Source organism: Squalius cephalus (genome assembly GCF_949319135.1).
Source record: "Squalius cephalus genome assembly, chromosome: 10".
In the NCBI taxonomy this organism is placed as follows: Eukaryota; Metazoa; Chordata; class Actinopteri; order Cypriniformes; family Leuciscidae; genus Squalius; species Squalius cephalus.
In genome coordinates this window covers 11,918,728-11,935,320 of record NC_137131.1, presented here as the reverse complement: position 1 = coordinate 11,935,320, position 16,593 = coordinate 11,918,728, and the positions used below count along the sequence as shown (strand labels likewise).

The following is a 16,593-nucleotide window of genomic DNA, read 5'->3' as shown; positions in this document are numbered from 1 at the left end:
AAAAAAAATCCTTGGTGCATAATATATTTGTGGAAACCATAATACATTATTTTCAGGATCCTTTGAATAGAAAGTTTTATTTGCTTGTTTGTGTGTTTTTTTTTTTTTTTAAGTCTTTTATTCAGCAAGGATGCATTAAATTGGTCAAAAGTGCAGCAATTTCTTTGAAAAATATTACTGACCCCAAACTTCAAATTGTAGTGTAGATGCTCTGTGGAAAATAATGAATAATTAAAAATATTAAAATCTCATAAGAAATCTTATTTAAATGATTTCAGGTGCTGAAGGTTTGAGGGTAGAGTTTGATCGCCAGTGTTCAACAGAAAGGAGACATGACCCACTTACCATTATGGACGGAGCCAATAGGATTGTGTCTGTTCGATCAGGTGACATTCTTTTGTCTTTTTATTTAAACACCAGTCAAAAAGTTGTTGTTTGAACTACTGGCCACATAACTTTACTTATCTCCACCCCTTCAGGCCGTGAGTGGTCCGATTGGTCCAGTGAATTGAGGATTCCAGGAGATGAGCTCAAATGGAAGTTCACTAGTGATGGCTCTGTTAATGGCTGGGGCTGGCGCTTCACTGTCTATCCCATCATGCCGGCTGCTGGTAATATGACCTCTCTTCATTTTTCATGCTTCATATGTATTATGATATTCTGAAGTACTTAACCTTTTATTGAATTTTTCGCAGGTCCTAAAGACCTCCTATCAGACCGTTGCATTCTGTCTTGCCCTTCGATGGATCTAGTAACATGTCTGCTAGACTTTCGCCTGAACTTTGCTTCAAATCGCAGCATCGTGCCGAGGTTGGCAGCTTCACTTGCTGCTTGTGCCCAGCTCAGCGCATTGGGTAAGAGAAGAACCATTGAAAGAAGCGTTTACAGTTTTTATATTATCATACACACAAACTTGTCTCATTTTGGCAAAGTTTTCCTTTCTGACATTGAACCATTCATAACGAAATTTTTTTCGTAAAAAAAAACATCTATGGATTAGCCTGGGAAAACCCAGACAACTTCTGGCAAATTCAGATTTGCTCTAGAAGTAGTCTGGCAAAGAGCTCATTCAAGCCCATTTCCATTGCCTAGAAATCGCGGCACCAATCAGAAACTTTGAGGCGGGATTTACACAATGACGATCGCTCTGATTGGTTTTAGGTCTATCCAATTGCGCCCAGAGGCATTTGAGTGACGTCCGTTCAACTTTTAAATGCATTATTATATTCAAATTGCAAACACATGAGGACACTCTCCATGAAAGACCCACTGGCAGATGAACGTGCTACTACATTTCTCTCCGAAACTGTAGGAAATTAAATTAGATTTAATAGAGGATTTTAACTGTGACACGATGATTGACAGGGCAGTTTAAGTGACAGGATGCACACGACAGATCCGTCCGATAAAGATGACGAAGTAGTATGTCCCAAAGCTTGCCTACTTTTTTGCTACACATTCAAAAGTAAATACCTTTTCTTCACAAAAAGAGTACCGTATTTTCCGCACTATAAGGCGCACCGGATTATAAGGCGCACCTTCAATGAATGGCCTATTTTAGAACTTTTTTCATATATAGGGCGCACCGGATTATAAGGCGCATAGAATAGAAGATACTGCAGTCAAACGTTTGACTGGGTTTGCGTTATGCAGTGGTCACCAACCTTTTCAAGCCTAAAAAACAAGTTGCTGAGCTGTAAAACCTTGTTTATACTCGACGCGTCCGCATGAGCGCGAAGGTAATAAAAAAACCAATATCCGTCTGCTCGGGCAGATTCGGCTCAAAGTCATGCATCTCCGGATGCGGAGGCGCGCGCGTGGCAAAAATGACGTCATTGTAACAGCGCGCGCGCGCCTCCCTATTCGAAGATGCATGACTTTGAGCATTATCTGCCCGAGCAGACGGATATTAGTAGTATATCTCATTACACCGGCACCCAGTTTGCACGTCTAAATCAGTTGTATGGTCTGGTGTTCAGTCTAAAACAAAACAGTTGCGTCAAGTATAAATGCCTCGTCTGTATGGGGAGTTGCGCGCGCAGTCAGCGGAGGCTCGCGCTCCGTTGCCAGGCGAAAGTATAAACAAGGTTTAAGTCAGCGGTTGTTTTATCCATATATAAGGCGCTCCGGATTATAAGGCGCACTGTCGTTTTTTGAAAAAATTAAAGGCTTTTAAGTGCGCCTTATAGTGCGGAAAATACGGTACATACTTTTATGGCGTAGTGTAACTTTTACAGTCTATGGTTTTAGGTCTATCCAACTGCGCCCAGAGGCATTTGAGCGACGTCAGTTGGTGACGCCCCTTTGGAAATGATTTGTCTATGGAGCTTTGCCAGACCATAACTTAGTTACTACTGAGAATGGTCTGGTTTTAACCAGGCTATCTATTGATGGAACTGACTGTTTTCAGAAATGTTGTGATGGTATTTTGTGCCACCTATTGACGAATGCAAAAAATACAAATTGATTTAATTAAATAATAATATAATTAAATATTGTATATATATATATATATATATATATATATATATATATATATATATATATATATATATATATATATATATATATGTATGTGTATATATATGTGTATATATATATATGTGTATATATATATATATATATATATATATATATATATATATATATATATATATATATATATATATATATATATATATATATATATATATATATATATATATATATATATATATATATATATATATATAATTTTTTTTTTTTTTTTTTTTTTTTTTTTTTTTACAATCGTTTTATGGTTTAGGATGTTATATCAAAGACATTATAATTGCTTCAAAACCACAATGCTACCTAAACGTGTAGTTTGTTCGAATTGTAACATTTTCAGAATCATTTTAAAATAATTTGTTTTATTAGATACGAAATAACTAATAATACAACTAATTATTAGTATTAATTACTTTTCCACCAGTCTGGATTTTGCATTTTATATTATATTTTCCAACATTATATTAGTAGTCTAAAAATCATTAATTTTAGTCTAAAATTGAAATGTCTTTGTAAAGGTATATATTACAAGGTGATTTAATGCCATCCTGAAATATCAAATTAGATGTTTTATAATACATTTTTGTTTCTGTCTTTCTGTTTCTATGTGCATGGTCAGCGGCTGGTCATCGTATGTGGGCCCTGCAGAGACTACGCAAGCTCCTTACCACCGAATATGGACAATCCATAAACATCAATCGCCTCTTAGGAGATAGCGAAGGAGAGGCTCGTTCTATGGTTAGACAATGTACATTTTTGTATTGTATGGTTGTATGTGTGTTAATATAATATAATTAATTTCTTTATTTTTAGTTGTATAATTAACTTTTTCTGAATGTTGTGTAGAGTTTTACAGGAAGTGCATTAGCTGCTCTGGTGAAGGGACTTCCTGAGGCTTTACAGAGACAGTATGAGTATGAGGAACCTATAGTCCGGGGTGGCAAACAGCTACTCCACAGCCCGTTCTTCAAGGTGTGTTTGTCTGCCTAACAGACGTACTTGGTAAGTTTGAGAGATGAGTTTTCCAGAAATAATGTTTTATTTTTGTCTTGTTTAGGTGTTGGTGGCACTTGCATGTGATCTGGAGTTGGACACTCTTCCATGCTGTGCTGAGACACACAAGTGGGCGTGGTTCCGCCGCTATTGCACCGCCTCCAGAGTGGCAGTGGCTCTGGACAAGAGGACCCCTTTGCCCCGCCCTTTCCTGGATGAGGTAGGCATTTATAATATTGGTTTGAAATTAGAGATTGACATCAACTTGAAGTATTTTGCAAAGCTATTTTATACATTTATACCTTCTTTTATGTACATGTATATGCATCTGATCTAATGAATTATCTTTGATTTCCTGTGTAAAAAAAATGTGTATGTACATACATAATCTTTTACTATAATATTTGTAATGTAAAAAAACATTTTCTAGTTTATAAAACCATGTATAATGTCAGCACGGCGCTGTTTTTTTTTTTTTTTTTTTTTTGGTACAACTAATACTGATCCTAAATTCTCTTCATTTTCACCAGGTGGCAAAGAAAGTCCGCGAGCTGATGGCAGACCATGAGAACATGAACACGCTCCATGAGAGTCATGACCTGTTTAAAAGAGAGCAGGACGAGCAGTTAGTGCAGTGGATGAACAGGTAATGTATTGTTTCAGCCAGTGAAGCATAAGCAAAAATGTTGTACCTTTTAAGTGATGCTTTAAATGGTCGGGATTCCAAAGTCATTTGTTAAATTTTGTGATTTGTTCATGTTTACTGTTATATAGACGGCCAGATGATTGGACACTCTCAGCGGGTGGCAGTGGGACCATCTATGGCTGGGGACACAATCACAGGGGTCAGTTAGGTGGTATTGAAGGGGCAAAAGTCAAGGTTCCCACACCAACAGAAGCTCTTGCAACACTGCGACCTGTTCAGCTGATCGGTGGAGAGCAGACCTTGTTTGCTGTCACTGCTGATGGGAAAGTAAGGCTTCATCTGCTTTTACATTTTAAAAGACTTGTGTAAAAAAAAATTCTCTTCTCAGCTGATACATAATTAACTACAGACCTATGTTGTATAATCTCTAGTGTCAGTCACTATGTCAGCTGAATAATGTCTTTAGTAACTTGTCTTTGCTGTTCTTAGCTGTATGCTACAGGATATGGTGCCGGCGGTCGGCTGGGAATAGGAGGCACAGAGTCCGTCTCCACTCCGACCCTGCTGGAGTCAATCCAGCATGTTTTCATCCGGAAGGTGGCTGTGAACTCTGGGGGCAAGCACTGTTTAGCTCTCTCCTCTGAAGGAGAACTGTACTCCTGGGGAGAGGCTGAAGATGGGAAACTGGGTCATGGAAACAGAAGGTCAGCCTCATACTGTGGTTACTACTGTTGTCTTTTCATATGGGCACCTTTGGTTCATCCTCATGCAGTGACTTTCTGCATGCTTAACTTTCATTATTCAGCTGTTTTCCATTTTCACAATGCTTACAGAAAAGTATATTATTGGACGTGGTACCATAGTTGTACCATGGTTTTTAGAACCCATACAGTGGTATTCTTTTGAAGTGTCTTTGGTAACACTTTATTTCGATAGTCCACTTTAGACATTCAGTTGACTATGAGTAACTTTGTAACTACATGTCAACTACCAGTTATTAGAGTGTTAGTAGACTGTCTGCTTAATATCTGCTAACACTTTATTTTTATGTTTCCCCAACATACATTCTACTATCCCTAACCTAACTGTCTACTAATACTCTAATGAGAGTAAGTTGCAAAGTTACTTGTAGTTTGTAAAATGTCTAAAGTGCACTATTAAAATCGTTCACAGTGTCTTTGAGTATCATGTAAATTCTGAATTTTATACCATGGGATATGTCAGAATACCATTGTATTACTAGCTGATACCATCACTGTATAGTACCACAGTTCTTACTGTAGTTCCTTAAAGAGCCAAAAGTCATTACCCACTCAAATATGTGCGCTGGACTATCACTGATTTGTTATAACAGCTTGTATTAATCAGTACAGTATGTGTGGTCTTTTCCCCAGCCCTTGTGACCGTCCACGTGTGATTGAGTCTCTCAGAGGTGTGGAAGTGGTGGACATTGCAGCTGGTGGGGCTCATAGTGCCTGCATCACATCCAGCGGAGAGCTCTACACATGGGGGAAAGGGCGTTATGGTCGCCTTGGTCATGGAGACAGTGAGGACCAGCTTAAACCAAAACTGGTGTGTTCATTAGGCATTTTTAATGCATATTTATCTATCATGAAAACAATGAAAATTGCAATTAGGGAATAACATAAATGTACACCTCATTTAAAAAAAGAATATAATACATTATATCATAATTTCATATTGTACTTGTATAATATTTTATGTTCAGTAATTATTAGTTCATCAGCAATTGCTATCTCTATATTTAGAAAAAAATTGTTTTAATGAGCGACTGGAAAAATGATGGAAATTCATTTATAACATGCATAACAATAATCATTTTATTTTTTACATCTTGTTAAATTATTTTTAAAATACATAACTAAACTAAGCAATCAAACTGAATCACTAAAATTAGTCAGGCTTGTTAATGGTAGTGCAATTTATTTTATTTATTTTATTTTTTGAATATTGGAACTGGACATTTTTGAAAAGAGATACTTTTGTTAAAAGTATAATATATAATGTATAATATGTGCATTGCCTGTGCGTGTGTATAGGTGGAGGCTCTGCAGGGTCACCGGGTGATAGACGTTGCATGTGGCAGCGGGGACGCCCAGACTCTGTGTCTGACTGATGATGACATGGTGTGGTCATGGGGGGATGGAGACTATGGCAAATTGGGCCGAGGAGGTAGTGACGGATGTAAAGTGCCTATGAAGGTGAGACTGCTTGTGCAGATACTCAAGTGTCAAAGGTTTTCTTGTTTTGTGATTCCTGTATTCACATCTCATTCTCTTTCTCTGCTTAGATTGACTCATTAACTGGGTTGGGTGTTGTGAAAGTGGAATGCGGCTCTCAGTTCTCTGTGGCTCTCACTAAGTCTGGAGCAGTTTACACATGGTAATCAATCCCTCAATACAGTTGTACCGTAAGCTTATCTTTTATTATTCTTTTTTTTATTATTTAGGACACATATAGAGTAATTTACATGTTCATGTGTGTTTTAGGGGGAAGGGTGATTACCACAGGCTGGGACACGGCTCAGATGATCATGTTCGCAGACCCCGGCAGGTCCAGGGTTTGCAAGGCAAGAAGGTCATCGCCATAGCAACTGGTTCTCTTCACTGTGTATGCTGCACAGAGGATGGTAGGTCATCCGGACTATGTTTTTAAACCTTGTTATTATTTGTGTTAAGCAGGCCTTTGTAACCCTCATCATAATCTTGTTTAAGATCTGTAGGGTCTTTATACTGTAGCATTCATATTTTATATATAGGGTCCCCACGGGTCCTTAAAGTCTTAAATGTAGTTGAATCAAATTTAAGGCCATAACAAGTATTAAGTATCTTAAATGGTATAAGAAAAGTCTTTAATTATAATTTCAAGAGGTCTTAAATTTGGGGGCAATAAAACCGGAATTGCGAAATGGCTTGTGAATATTAAATATTATTCGAAAGGCGTTGATTTAATGAAATAAATGTGACTGCTGCACGTTTCAAAGGAAAAGCTGTTGCACGTTCTACAAAATCGCAGTTTCAGGGCTGTTTACAAATTATGAATACAGTGCATTTATGCCAATCAATAGCTTATGCTTTACTGTTAAAGAATTATGATCATTTTTACCTTATATCGTTTATATCATGCCTACTAACTCGTTGCATTTCTAAAAAGTGCAGCTGCATTGTAAACGGGTTACCAGGGTAATCGCTATATTTCTGCGCCATCTGCAGAAATAAAGCGCCATCTGCATTTTCATTCAGCCGGTGGATCGAAAAGAAGCTAAATATTTTTAGAATTAGGATATAAATCCTATTTTAAATAATATAAATGTACTCATTTAGATTTTTGACTCGCCCCTTTTCTTAAAAATGGTTTAAAGGCTGAAATGTGAGGTTTAACATTTTGTTTTTGTCAAAACCTTTATATTTAAATGGTAAAGTTGTTAAAATAATTTTTAGAGAATATGCTCTACCCATCTCATATGTATTCATTTTATTTGTGCAGGTCTTAAAAAGCCTTAAATTTATTTTTATTTTTTTTTTTTAAACTGCAGATACCCTATATATATAGATATTTAGTATTTTCTTTTGTCTGGCACTATTTTGTGAAGTATGCTAAAAACATGAATGTAAACACACAGGTGAAGTGTACACATGGGGTGACAATGATGAGGGTCAGCTCGGTGATGGGACCACCAATGCTATTCAGCGGCCTAGGCTGGTGGCAGCACTGCAGGGCAAGAAGATCAACCGCGTGGCTTGTGGCTCAGCACACACACTTGCCTGGTCCACTAGTAAACCTACCAATGCTGGAAAACTGCCTGCTCAGGTACCGTGCCACCAAATATAGCTCAGACTACAAAAACTTTTCAAAGAACTAAATATTTAACCATTAAGCCTTTTAAATGTGCTAAATGCTGCATGTAAATAATTAAATGCTTGTCTGTAGGTTCCTATGGAGTACAACCACTTGCAGGAGATTGCCATCATAGGCCTGAGGAACCGATTACTGCTACTTCACCACATCTCGGAGCTCTTCTGCCCCTGCATCCCGATGTTTGACCTGGAAGGACGACTGGGCGAGACTGGACACGGTGTCTCCGTTGGCTTTGACACACTCCGTGGAATCCTCATATCACAGGGCAAGGTGAGGATATTTTAAAGGAGTATTATTTATTTTAATTACAACTCCTAAGTATATTTATTTACATTTTTTTTCATTTATTTTTTTAAATGTCTATAGGAGGCAGCATTCCGTAAGGTTGTGCAGGCCACTATGGTTAGAGACCGACAGCATGGCCCAGTGGTGGAGCTGAACAGGATACAGGTACACGTGTATTACAAACTACTCGCTTGATTTGAGATTTGCATTCAACCATTTCACTGGTTAAATTTCACTGTCTTAACTAAATAAATTCATTCATTCATTTTGGACATGTATTTATAACATTTAAAATGTGTTGCATATTTGCAATAAACAGGTGTTCATGTCAGTAAATTAAATAGTTACCCAAGTTGTTGTTGTTATTATGATGTTTCAACATTATAAGAATTTTTTGTTTTTGTTTTTTTTCATTAGTAAGAATCAGACGATCATTCTTTGTTGCAATTTTAAAATTTATTTAAATGTATTTGTTTTCATTTCAAAAATCTTGGACCAAACATTATTGGACCTTATTTCCTCACCAAAGCTAATTTTTACTTGCGTTTCCCACTAGGTTTGAGAGTTCATTAGGATGGTAAGCAGAATCCAAAATGAACAATTACTTTTAATGGGCAAAAATAGCTAGCGGGTCCTCCGTAAAATTGTCTCCCTTTCCCTAATCACCGTAATTACGATTGCATTTTCTGCGTCTTCCTGTCGGCATGGACACACAAGTGCTGTGTACACCATTTGATTAATTCATTTTATTTTCATTACCATTTTGAGCGAGAGTTAGCAGCCCTAAATCTTAATATTTTGAGAGATGTTCATTAAACATCATATGAATTTGTGATTTATTTTTGGACCTGCTCGTCATGAGATTTACCCCCAAATATGTATCTTCATGGGTTCAGTGTCCCTCTAATAGGGCCCCTGGAGTCTGGCAGGGATCTGCTGGAAATCTTAAGAGTGGTGTTTATACAGTACTCCAGAGCAGAAGTGCTGTATATGGAGAAGCCTGTAATAATTAATCCTTTCTCATTCTTTGTATCAGGTCAAGCGTTCCCGCAGTAAAGGAGGACTGGCAGGGCCAGATGGCACCAAGTCAGTGTTTGGGCAAATGTGTGCAAAGATGAGCTCTTTCAGCCCTGACAGTCTGTTGCTGCCACACCGGGTCTGGAAGGTCAAGTTTGTGGGTGAGTTTGTATTTAGAGAGGGATGATTCTACATGAAAGAGTGGAATTAGCCTTTCGCCGAGCCCCGCCCCCCTTAGTTACTGTTGCTACGTCCGACAAACAAATGGTCAAGCACGACCAGCACGACAGATTGCCATGACGGGAAGAGGTATATCCGTGGGTGTCAGTGACCTTTTTTGGAGCAATACCTCCGCGATATCCTCCAGATCGAGGCAAAAGGGGTTACAGAGTGCAGTGGAGGGATATATTCAAAATATAAAAATACGCAATGAAGGAGACACGACTACTATCTACGTCTCTATCGAGGCTACGTTATAACGTTATATCATTGACAAAAGTATGTGGTGCATTTTCTTACAAAAATGATTTTCTTTCTCAAATTCATGCTTCAAGTTGACAAAACACAATAAACGAAATCACACAATAACTGTTTAACCAGACATAGCCTTAAATTGCATCTAAATAACTTTCATTGATTGTCTTTCATAATGCACTTACCATAATATTTATTAGGGGGGGCAACGGATCACAAAAATCACGGTTCAGACCATAATATTTATTAGTGGGGCAACGGATCATAAAACTCGCGGTTCAGATAATATTATGTTTTTTGAGTTACAGATAGGATAGTTTTTCAGATCAGAAAAACAAACAAAAAAACCTTTAAGTAGGCATCGATACCACAGCCAGCATTTATGCTTCGTAATGTTTGACACATTTAACTGGGAGTGGGTCCGTCCACACTGTTTTATCCATTGTAGGTACCGCTCACGTTGTGTTTTCGGCTTTGGGAATGGAAAGAACACAACTCCTCCAGACAATCTCTCGGGGTATCTAGTGTCCGATTTACAAACGCCGTGGGCGCACCGCTTCACCATCTTGCTTGGAGTCAATGTTTGTCGGACCTGCTTGCATAGTAACGGTTGCTATGATGTGTGATTGGACAATGGCCGTTTTGGGGGAGGGGCCGGCGATAGGTCAATTGGTAGGGAACAGACCCTTAGATCATGGTCCATCTACACCATATTTCTGACCTTGTGTGTGTTTGTAGGCGAGTCGGTCGATGACTGTGGTGGTGGATACAGTGAATCTATTGCTGAAATGTGTGAGGAACTACAGAACGGTCTCACTCCTCTCCTCATCGTCACTCCTAACGGGCGAGACGAGTCGGGAGCAAACCGAGATTGCTTCCTGCTCAACCCAGCTGCCAAGTCCCCTCTGCACATCAGCATGTTCCGCTTCCTAGGTACCACCTGCTTGTGTTTCCTAAACTAAAAATACTTTCAAGTCTTTATGGGAAAAGTCTATAATTTCACAGCTATATTATTTCCCTTCATTAGATCTGTTGGTATACCATTATCTGTTTTTATTTGTGTACAGGGGTGCTCCTTGGCATAGCAATCCGGACAGGAAGTCCTCTAAGTCTGTACCTGGCTGAACCTGTGTGGAAACAGCTGGCAGGCATGAACCTGACCATTGCTGATCTCAGTGAGGTAATAATAATAATATTTCATTACATTTATATAGCGCTTTTCTCTGCACTCAAAGCGCTTTACCATAGAAGGGGAAATCTCCTCAACCACCACCAATGTGCAGCATCCACCTGGATGATGCAACGGCAGCCATATTGCGCCAGAATGCCCACCACACACCAGCTTATTGGTGGAGGAGAGACAGAGAGATGAAGCCAATTAGTGTGTATATATATATATATAGTTTATATATATATATATATATATATATATATATATATATATATATATATATATATATATATTAACATGCCTAAGACTTTTTGGGGGGGGTAGGGAGAGGGGGTTGGTGTTTTTTTGTTGGTGCTCTTCTTCCAATCAGTACATCAGGATTACATGACATGGTATGTCTGTAGTTGGAGCTTATGGCAAGGCCTCTTGAATCCATTATATAAATGAATGGAATGAGAGCACATACCTCTTGTGCATTCTGTACATTTGTTCTGATGGTGGTCAGCTGACATAGATTGCCAGTCCTAAACCTACCACCTTTGATGCATATATACTGTAAGCAGCTTTCTCTAAATCTGTGTGGCATGTTTGTGCTCCAGTAATTCTGCATTTCTCAGCAGTTGCTTACATCAAATTACAGGAATGTTATGCAGTTATACAAATATAACTGTTTTAATTGAACGATCTATGAGATATAAAGTGTGTGAGAGTGTGCGCACATGCACGTGTGATGCGAGTGTATGCATCTCCTGCATTCACGCTGAGATCATGTGTTGCTGAGACGTCTGCAGTGATGGCGTTGCTCAGCGCAGGATGTCTCTTGCTCACAGAGCAGCTGTTGTTTGTTGCTTTTGCCTGGAGATATCAGAAAGGTTAAAGAGAAAGATTACCAAGCACAAGACAACAGTGAGACACTGACTGTGATGCACTCTAAAACACCCACACATTCCTTTCATTCCTTTTCTATCGTCATTTGCACAGGTTCAGATTATCTTTAATCATCTTTGTTGAATGAATCTTGAATAAACCTAAGTCATGGACACATTCTCTTGCTAGATCACTCAGATCATCCAATTACAACTTGAAGGTTTGCTGGTACCTAAATCTGAAAAGTGCTATACTTTTATTTAAATTCACTGTAGTTTAAAAGTTTGGAGTTTGTAAGATTTTGAAAGAAGTATCTTAATATTTGACAATATTACTGTTAAATAATGATAAACACAGAATTTTCAGCAGCCATTTCTCAAGTCTTCTTCAGTGTCACATAATCCATCAGAAATGATATATATATATATATATATAAAAAAATCAAATATGCTGATTTGGTGCTTAAGAAACATTTCCTATTATTATCAATGTTGAAAACAGTTGTGCTGCTTAATATTTTTGTGGAAATCGTAATACTTTTTTCAGGATTTTTGATGAATCGAAAGTTTAAATAACAGCATTTTTTGAAATAGAAATATTATATAACATAACAAATGTCTTTACTGTCACATTTGATCAGTTTAAGGCTAAATTAAAGTATTCATTTGTTTAAAATCTTACCGTAATCTTTTGAGTAGTGTGTGTATATATAGTATATTTATTGAAATAAAGTTTTGCTTGCTTTCCTTAATATGTTTAATCCAACCTTTTTGTGTTAGGTGGACAAGGACTTCATCCCCGGTCTGATGTATATCCGAGATAACGAGGCATCTGCAGAGGAGTTTGAGGCTATGCCCTTGCCCTTCACTGTGCCCAGTGCCTGTGGACAGGAAGTCCAACTCAGCTCCAAATATTCCCACATCACCTTAGAGAACCGAAGCGAATATGTACGGCTAGCAATAAACTACAGGTGTGACTAATACTGAGGAACACATACTGACCAACACATACTGAGGAAAGAAAGAAAGAAAGAAATATTACTGGTATGTTGTTGTTTTGTTCTTCCAGGCTGCATGAGTACGATGAGCAGGTGTCGGCAGTAAGGGAAGGTATGGCACGTGTGGTACCGGTGCCTCTCCTCTCTCTCTTTACCGGCTATGAGCTGGAGACCATGGTGAGTGTGTCTTCAACAGAAACGCACACTGAGCAAATATGTTGTCAGGAGTTCTTGTTAGACTTCATGTCACGTGTTTGTGTTGTCTAGGTGTGTGGTAGCCCGGACATCCCCCTGCACCTGCTCAAATCTGTGGCCACGTATAAGGGGGTGGAGCCCACTTCTCCTCTGATCCAGTGGTTCTGGGAGGTGATGGAGTCTTTCTCTAACACAGAACGCTCGCTCTTCCTCAGGTTCGTCTGGGGTCGCACGCGCCTCCCCAGGACCATTGCGGACTTCCGTGGACGAGACTTTGTGGTGCAGGTAACTTGTGACTTTGAAAAGTATCAATAAAAGGAATAGTCCCCCCCACCCCCAAATTAAAATCTACCCACCCGTATGTCAATCCAAACCCAAATTAATTCTTTCTGCTGTCAAAATGAATGGTAATTTTATATATATAGTTATATATAGTATAGTATAGTATAGTATAGTGTAGTGTGTGTATATATACATACACACACACACACACACACACACACACACAGTATATGTATGTATGTATGTCTCAGTGGCAGGCAGCCCATATAAGCTCTGAATTCTCTGCATACCTGAGCCATTCATGGACTCGCTGATTAGTATTAACACTATAAATTACTATAAATTCCTTTGTTTGTGGTGTACCATAAAGCTTACATGATAAAATGTTGGCAATTATATGTATGTAACTCTCCGTCATTTATTTATGTGCCAAACAACGGTAATTTTCTTCAAATCTGCCACTCACTGATAGTTCCGGGTAAGCGGATCCACAGCAGCTTTGGCACCTACGCTCTGTTGTTATGTATCGTCATCACTGTCCCGCGTTCGCATTGGTTTGTTGGCATATGGGGGATTTAATGCGCAGGGAAAGCTGTCCGCGCATCGCTCGCCCCAGAGGAAAAATGTGCTGCTGCTGCCAGATCTTGATCAATGAAAATCATATTGTGTTTGATATAAGACTAGACTAAATCCAGTGAAAAAAAGTCATAACTGAAACTACGTATTTTCATAGTATTTTATTTTCTCCACACGAAAACTTATAAACCATTTAAAAGAATAATTATATTTGTATTATACTTACATTTATTCTGATGATATTTTAACTCAACACCTGACTCAATTCAACATTTTTAATGGGTGCTTGTGAAGGCATCAACAGGTAAATGTTGGCTACTTATAATGGTCAAATATATTAAGAAACTTTTAGCTGTGTTGCAATGTGTCATGAGAGTAAGCAACTGAGCAGCTCTGTCTAGAGCAAACGTGCTCATTATAAACCCATCCAACGTGCACCGTGTGTGTGTGTTATAAAATATAATGGCTCATTTTTAGAGTTTTTGCCCTATTTGTCCAGGTTCTGGATAAATACAACCCACCCGACCATTTCCTCCCTGAGTCCTACACCTGCTTCTTCCTGCTCAAGCTGCCTCGCTACTCCTGTAAGCTAGTCTTGGAGGAGAAACTCAAATACGCCATTCACTTCTGCAAGTCCATTGACACGGATGACTACGCACGGATTGCTTTGAGCGGTGAACCCGCCGCTGATGACAGCAGTGACGACTCTGACAATGAGGATGCGGACTCGTTTGCTTCCGACTCCACACAGGATTACCTGACAGGACACTGAACTCTTAACCCCTGGTTAAACTCTGTATCTCACACACACACACACACACACACACACACACACACACACACACACACACACACACACACACACACATATACCCACACACACACACACATATACCCCCCCACACACACACACGGTGTGGTCTTGAAAATAAGCTGACAAGAAGAAAAAGTTCACATGAAAACTGAATCGAAGATGTTTGTTTTAACCTCACTTATTAATATGTGCATAGACACAAATACAACTAAATGAAGAGAAATATGTGTATATCATTATGTGCAATTAGCTTTAAAGCACCATAAGCTGGTGAAAAGCAAGATAGAGAGTTTTTTTTTTTTATCTTTGTTGTGAAGAGAACCAGGAAGACAGGAGAAACTACACATCTCTTTGTGTTAAACCTTGTGCTCACGTTTTATTACAGAGGACAGACCGCTTAGCCTAGCACTGTGGTAGACGACTCCTGACAGGCGTCTCTGTGAAGATCTTCACATCAATTTTGTGTTAAATAGCTAGTATTATGAATTTTAGCTTCGCCTCTTTATTTGGAAACAGCAGTGTTTCTTTAAGAACCTTTTTAACTTGGAGCAGGACATTTTGTGTTCTCATTTGATCAGTGGAAGCCTGATCAGGGGTTGTTTTTAGTTCGTCGGTCACTGTATCCTCTCCTCCCATGATGTGTCTGCACTGTTCTCCTTATGGAATGTATATAATTTGATTGTGCCATGTGTTCATGAGAAATCTCATTCCCATGTTATAAATAAATGGTAATTTCTGTTAATAAATTTAAACCAAATTTCTCTTGTAAGTTTATTGTTGTTGTTTTATATATTTTGAATTTAAATAATTGTATATTTTCATGTGTTTGTATTGCACATTTGAATTGGGGGAAAATTGTATACATTTTAAAAAGGGAGGAAAAAACATACTAGCTAATAACGATGTAGTCTCAATTTATCAGTCAAAATATTTGTCAATATATTATTTGAAACTCGCACAGTATTGTTATTTTTCTAAATTACATAATTATATATATATAATTAGCCAACAGCTAATATTTTCTTTTATTATGCTCCATAACCAATATGATGGCCAATATTAAAAATCCATATTCACCGTCCAATAGAAAAGATTAGTAACGGTTTAATCTTTTTGTTACATTGAACCCAACCCCCAAATTTTACCATTTAAGTCCTGCCTCATGTTACTTGTTTCCAGTGGTGATACTGGATAATAATAATTTATGATAATGAAATCATACAAATTGTATGTATTTTGTATAAAAATGTATTTCTCTAATATGTGTTTATCTAATATCGTCTACTTTGGCTTTGGTCTTGTGTGGGATTTCCAGACATTTAAGACAAATTCCTCAGAAACACTGACGAAAACTCTTTAATAAAATCCCCATAATGACCTGCACAACTCATACTGGCTTATGTGGTAGAGTGTGAGCTCTTCTACCCCTCAGCTTTCACATGCAGCCAGAGGAAAGTCAAGTGATGTTTACCCGTGAGCCGGCTGATCCATCTAGCTCAGCATACATTACTCATGGTTCACAGACTTTGTTGTTAATGGGCCACAGCAGGTCAAAGGTTACATTGTAAACCCGCCTCCTCGATCTTCTTTTCTACGTCAAAGTCTGAGGAGATGAAAGGATATTAGGGGTGCATGACAGAGGAATGAGGGGGGAAAAGTTATGATGACTTAATTTGGCTTAGAAAGCAGGAGCATTCTTCACCGTCTTAATGCTTTTTTCTTTCTTTCATAAGCAGGAATCACAGAGCGCATTATGCTGGAATAGGTCAGGTGCTCTACTCATGTCGGGTCGGCTCCAGGCAGCCTGAAGAAATGAACCAAGGATGTAAAACTACTTCATTTAGAAATTCAGCAGCAAGGTCTGAGTT

At 38.4% G+C, this 16,593-nt stretch overlaps 1 protein-coding gene across 1 annotated transcript in view; it reads left to right on the top strand.

Moving 5' to 3' along the window:
* Nucleotides 1-15,492, top strand: part of herc2 (HECT and RLD domain containing E3 ubiquitin protein ligase 2) — a 65,183-nt gene extending 49,691 nt beyond the window's left edge. The window contains exons 70-92 of the mRNA XM_079882533.1: nucleotides 279-386; nucleotides 480-611; nucleotides 696-854; nucleotides 3,149-3,267; nucleotides 3,376-3,501; nucleotides 3,587-3,742; nucleotides 4,053-4,168; nucleotides 4,297-4,495; nucleotides 4,658-4,872; nucleotides 5,563-5,740; nucleotides 6,229-6,390; nucleotides 6,480-6,571; nucleotides 6,679-6,818; nucleotides 7,812-7,999; nucleotides 8,120-8,317; nucleotides 8,414-8,497; nucleotides 9,369-9,510; nucleotides 10,562-10,756; nucleotides 10,891-11,003; nucleotides 12,641-12,831; nucleotides 12,930-13,035; nucleotides 13,126-13,338; nucleotides 14,411-15,492. Coding sequence (XP_079738659.1) covers nucleotides 279-386; nucleotides 480-611; nucleotides 696-854; nucleotides 3,149-3,267; nucleotides 3,376-3,501; nucleotides 3,587-3,742; nucleotides 4,053-4,168; nucleotides 4,297-4,495; nucleotides 4,658-4,872; nucleotides 5,563-5,740; nucleotides 6,229-6,390; nucleotides 6,480-6,571; nucleotides 6,679-6,818; nucleotides 7,812-7,999; nucleotides 8,120-8,317; nucleotides 8,414-8,497; nucleotides 9,369-9,510; nucleotides 10,562-10,756; nucleotides 10,891-11,003; nucleotides 12,641-12,831; nucleotides 12,930-13,035; nucleotides 13,126-13,338; nucleotides 14,411-14,683 — 3,605 coding nt within the window. The 3' untranslated portion in view covers nucleotides 14,684-15,492. The remainder of the gene's footprint in view (nucleotides 1-278; nucleotides 387-479; nucleotides 612-695; nucleotides 855-3,148; nucleotides 3,268-3,375; nucleotides 3,502-3,586; nucleotides 3,743-4,052; nucleotides 4,169-4,296; nucleotides 4,496-4,657; nucleotides 4,873-5,562; nucleotides 5,741-6,228; nucleotides 6,391-6,479; nucleotides 6,572-6,678; nucleotides 6,819-7,811; nucleotides 8,000-8,119; nucleotides 8,318-8,413; nucleotides 8,498-9,368; nucleotides 9,511-10,561; nucleotides 10,757-10,890; nucleotides 11,004-12,640; nucleotides 12,832-12,929; nucleotides 13,036-13,125; nucleotides 13,339-14,410) is intronic.
* The last annotated feature ends 1,101 nt before the right edge of the window (nucleotides 15,493-16,593 follow it).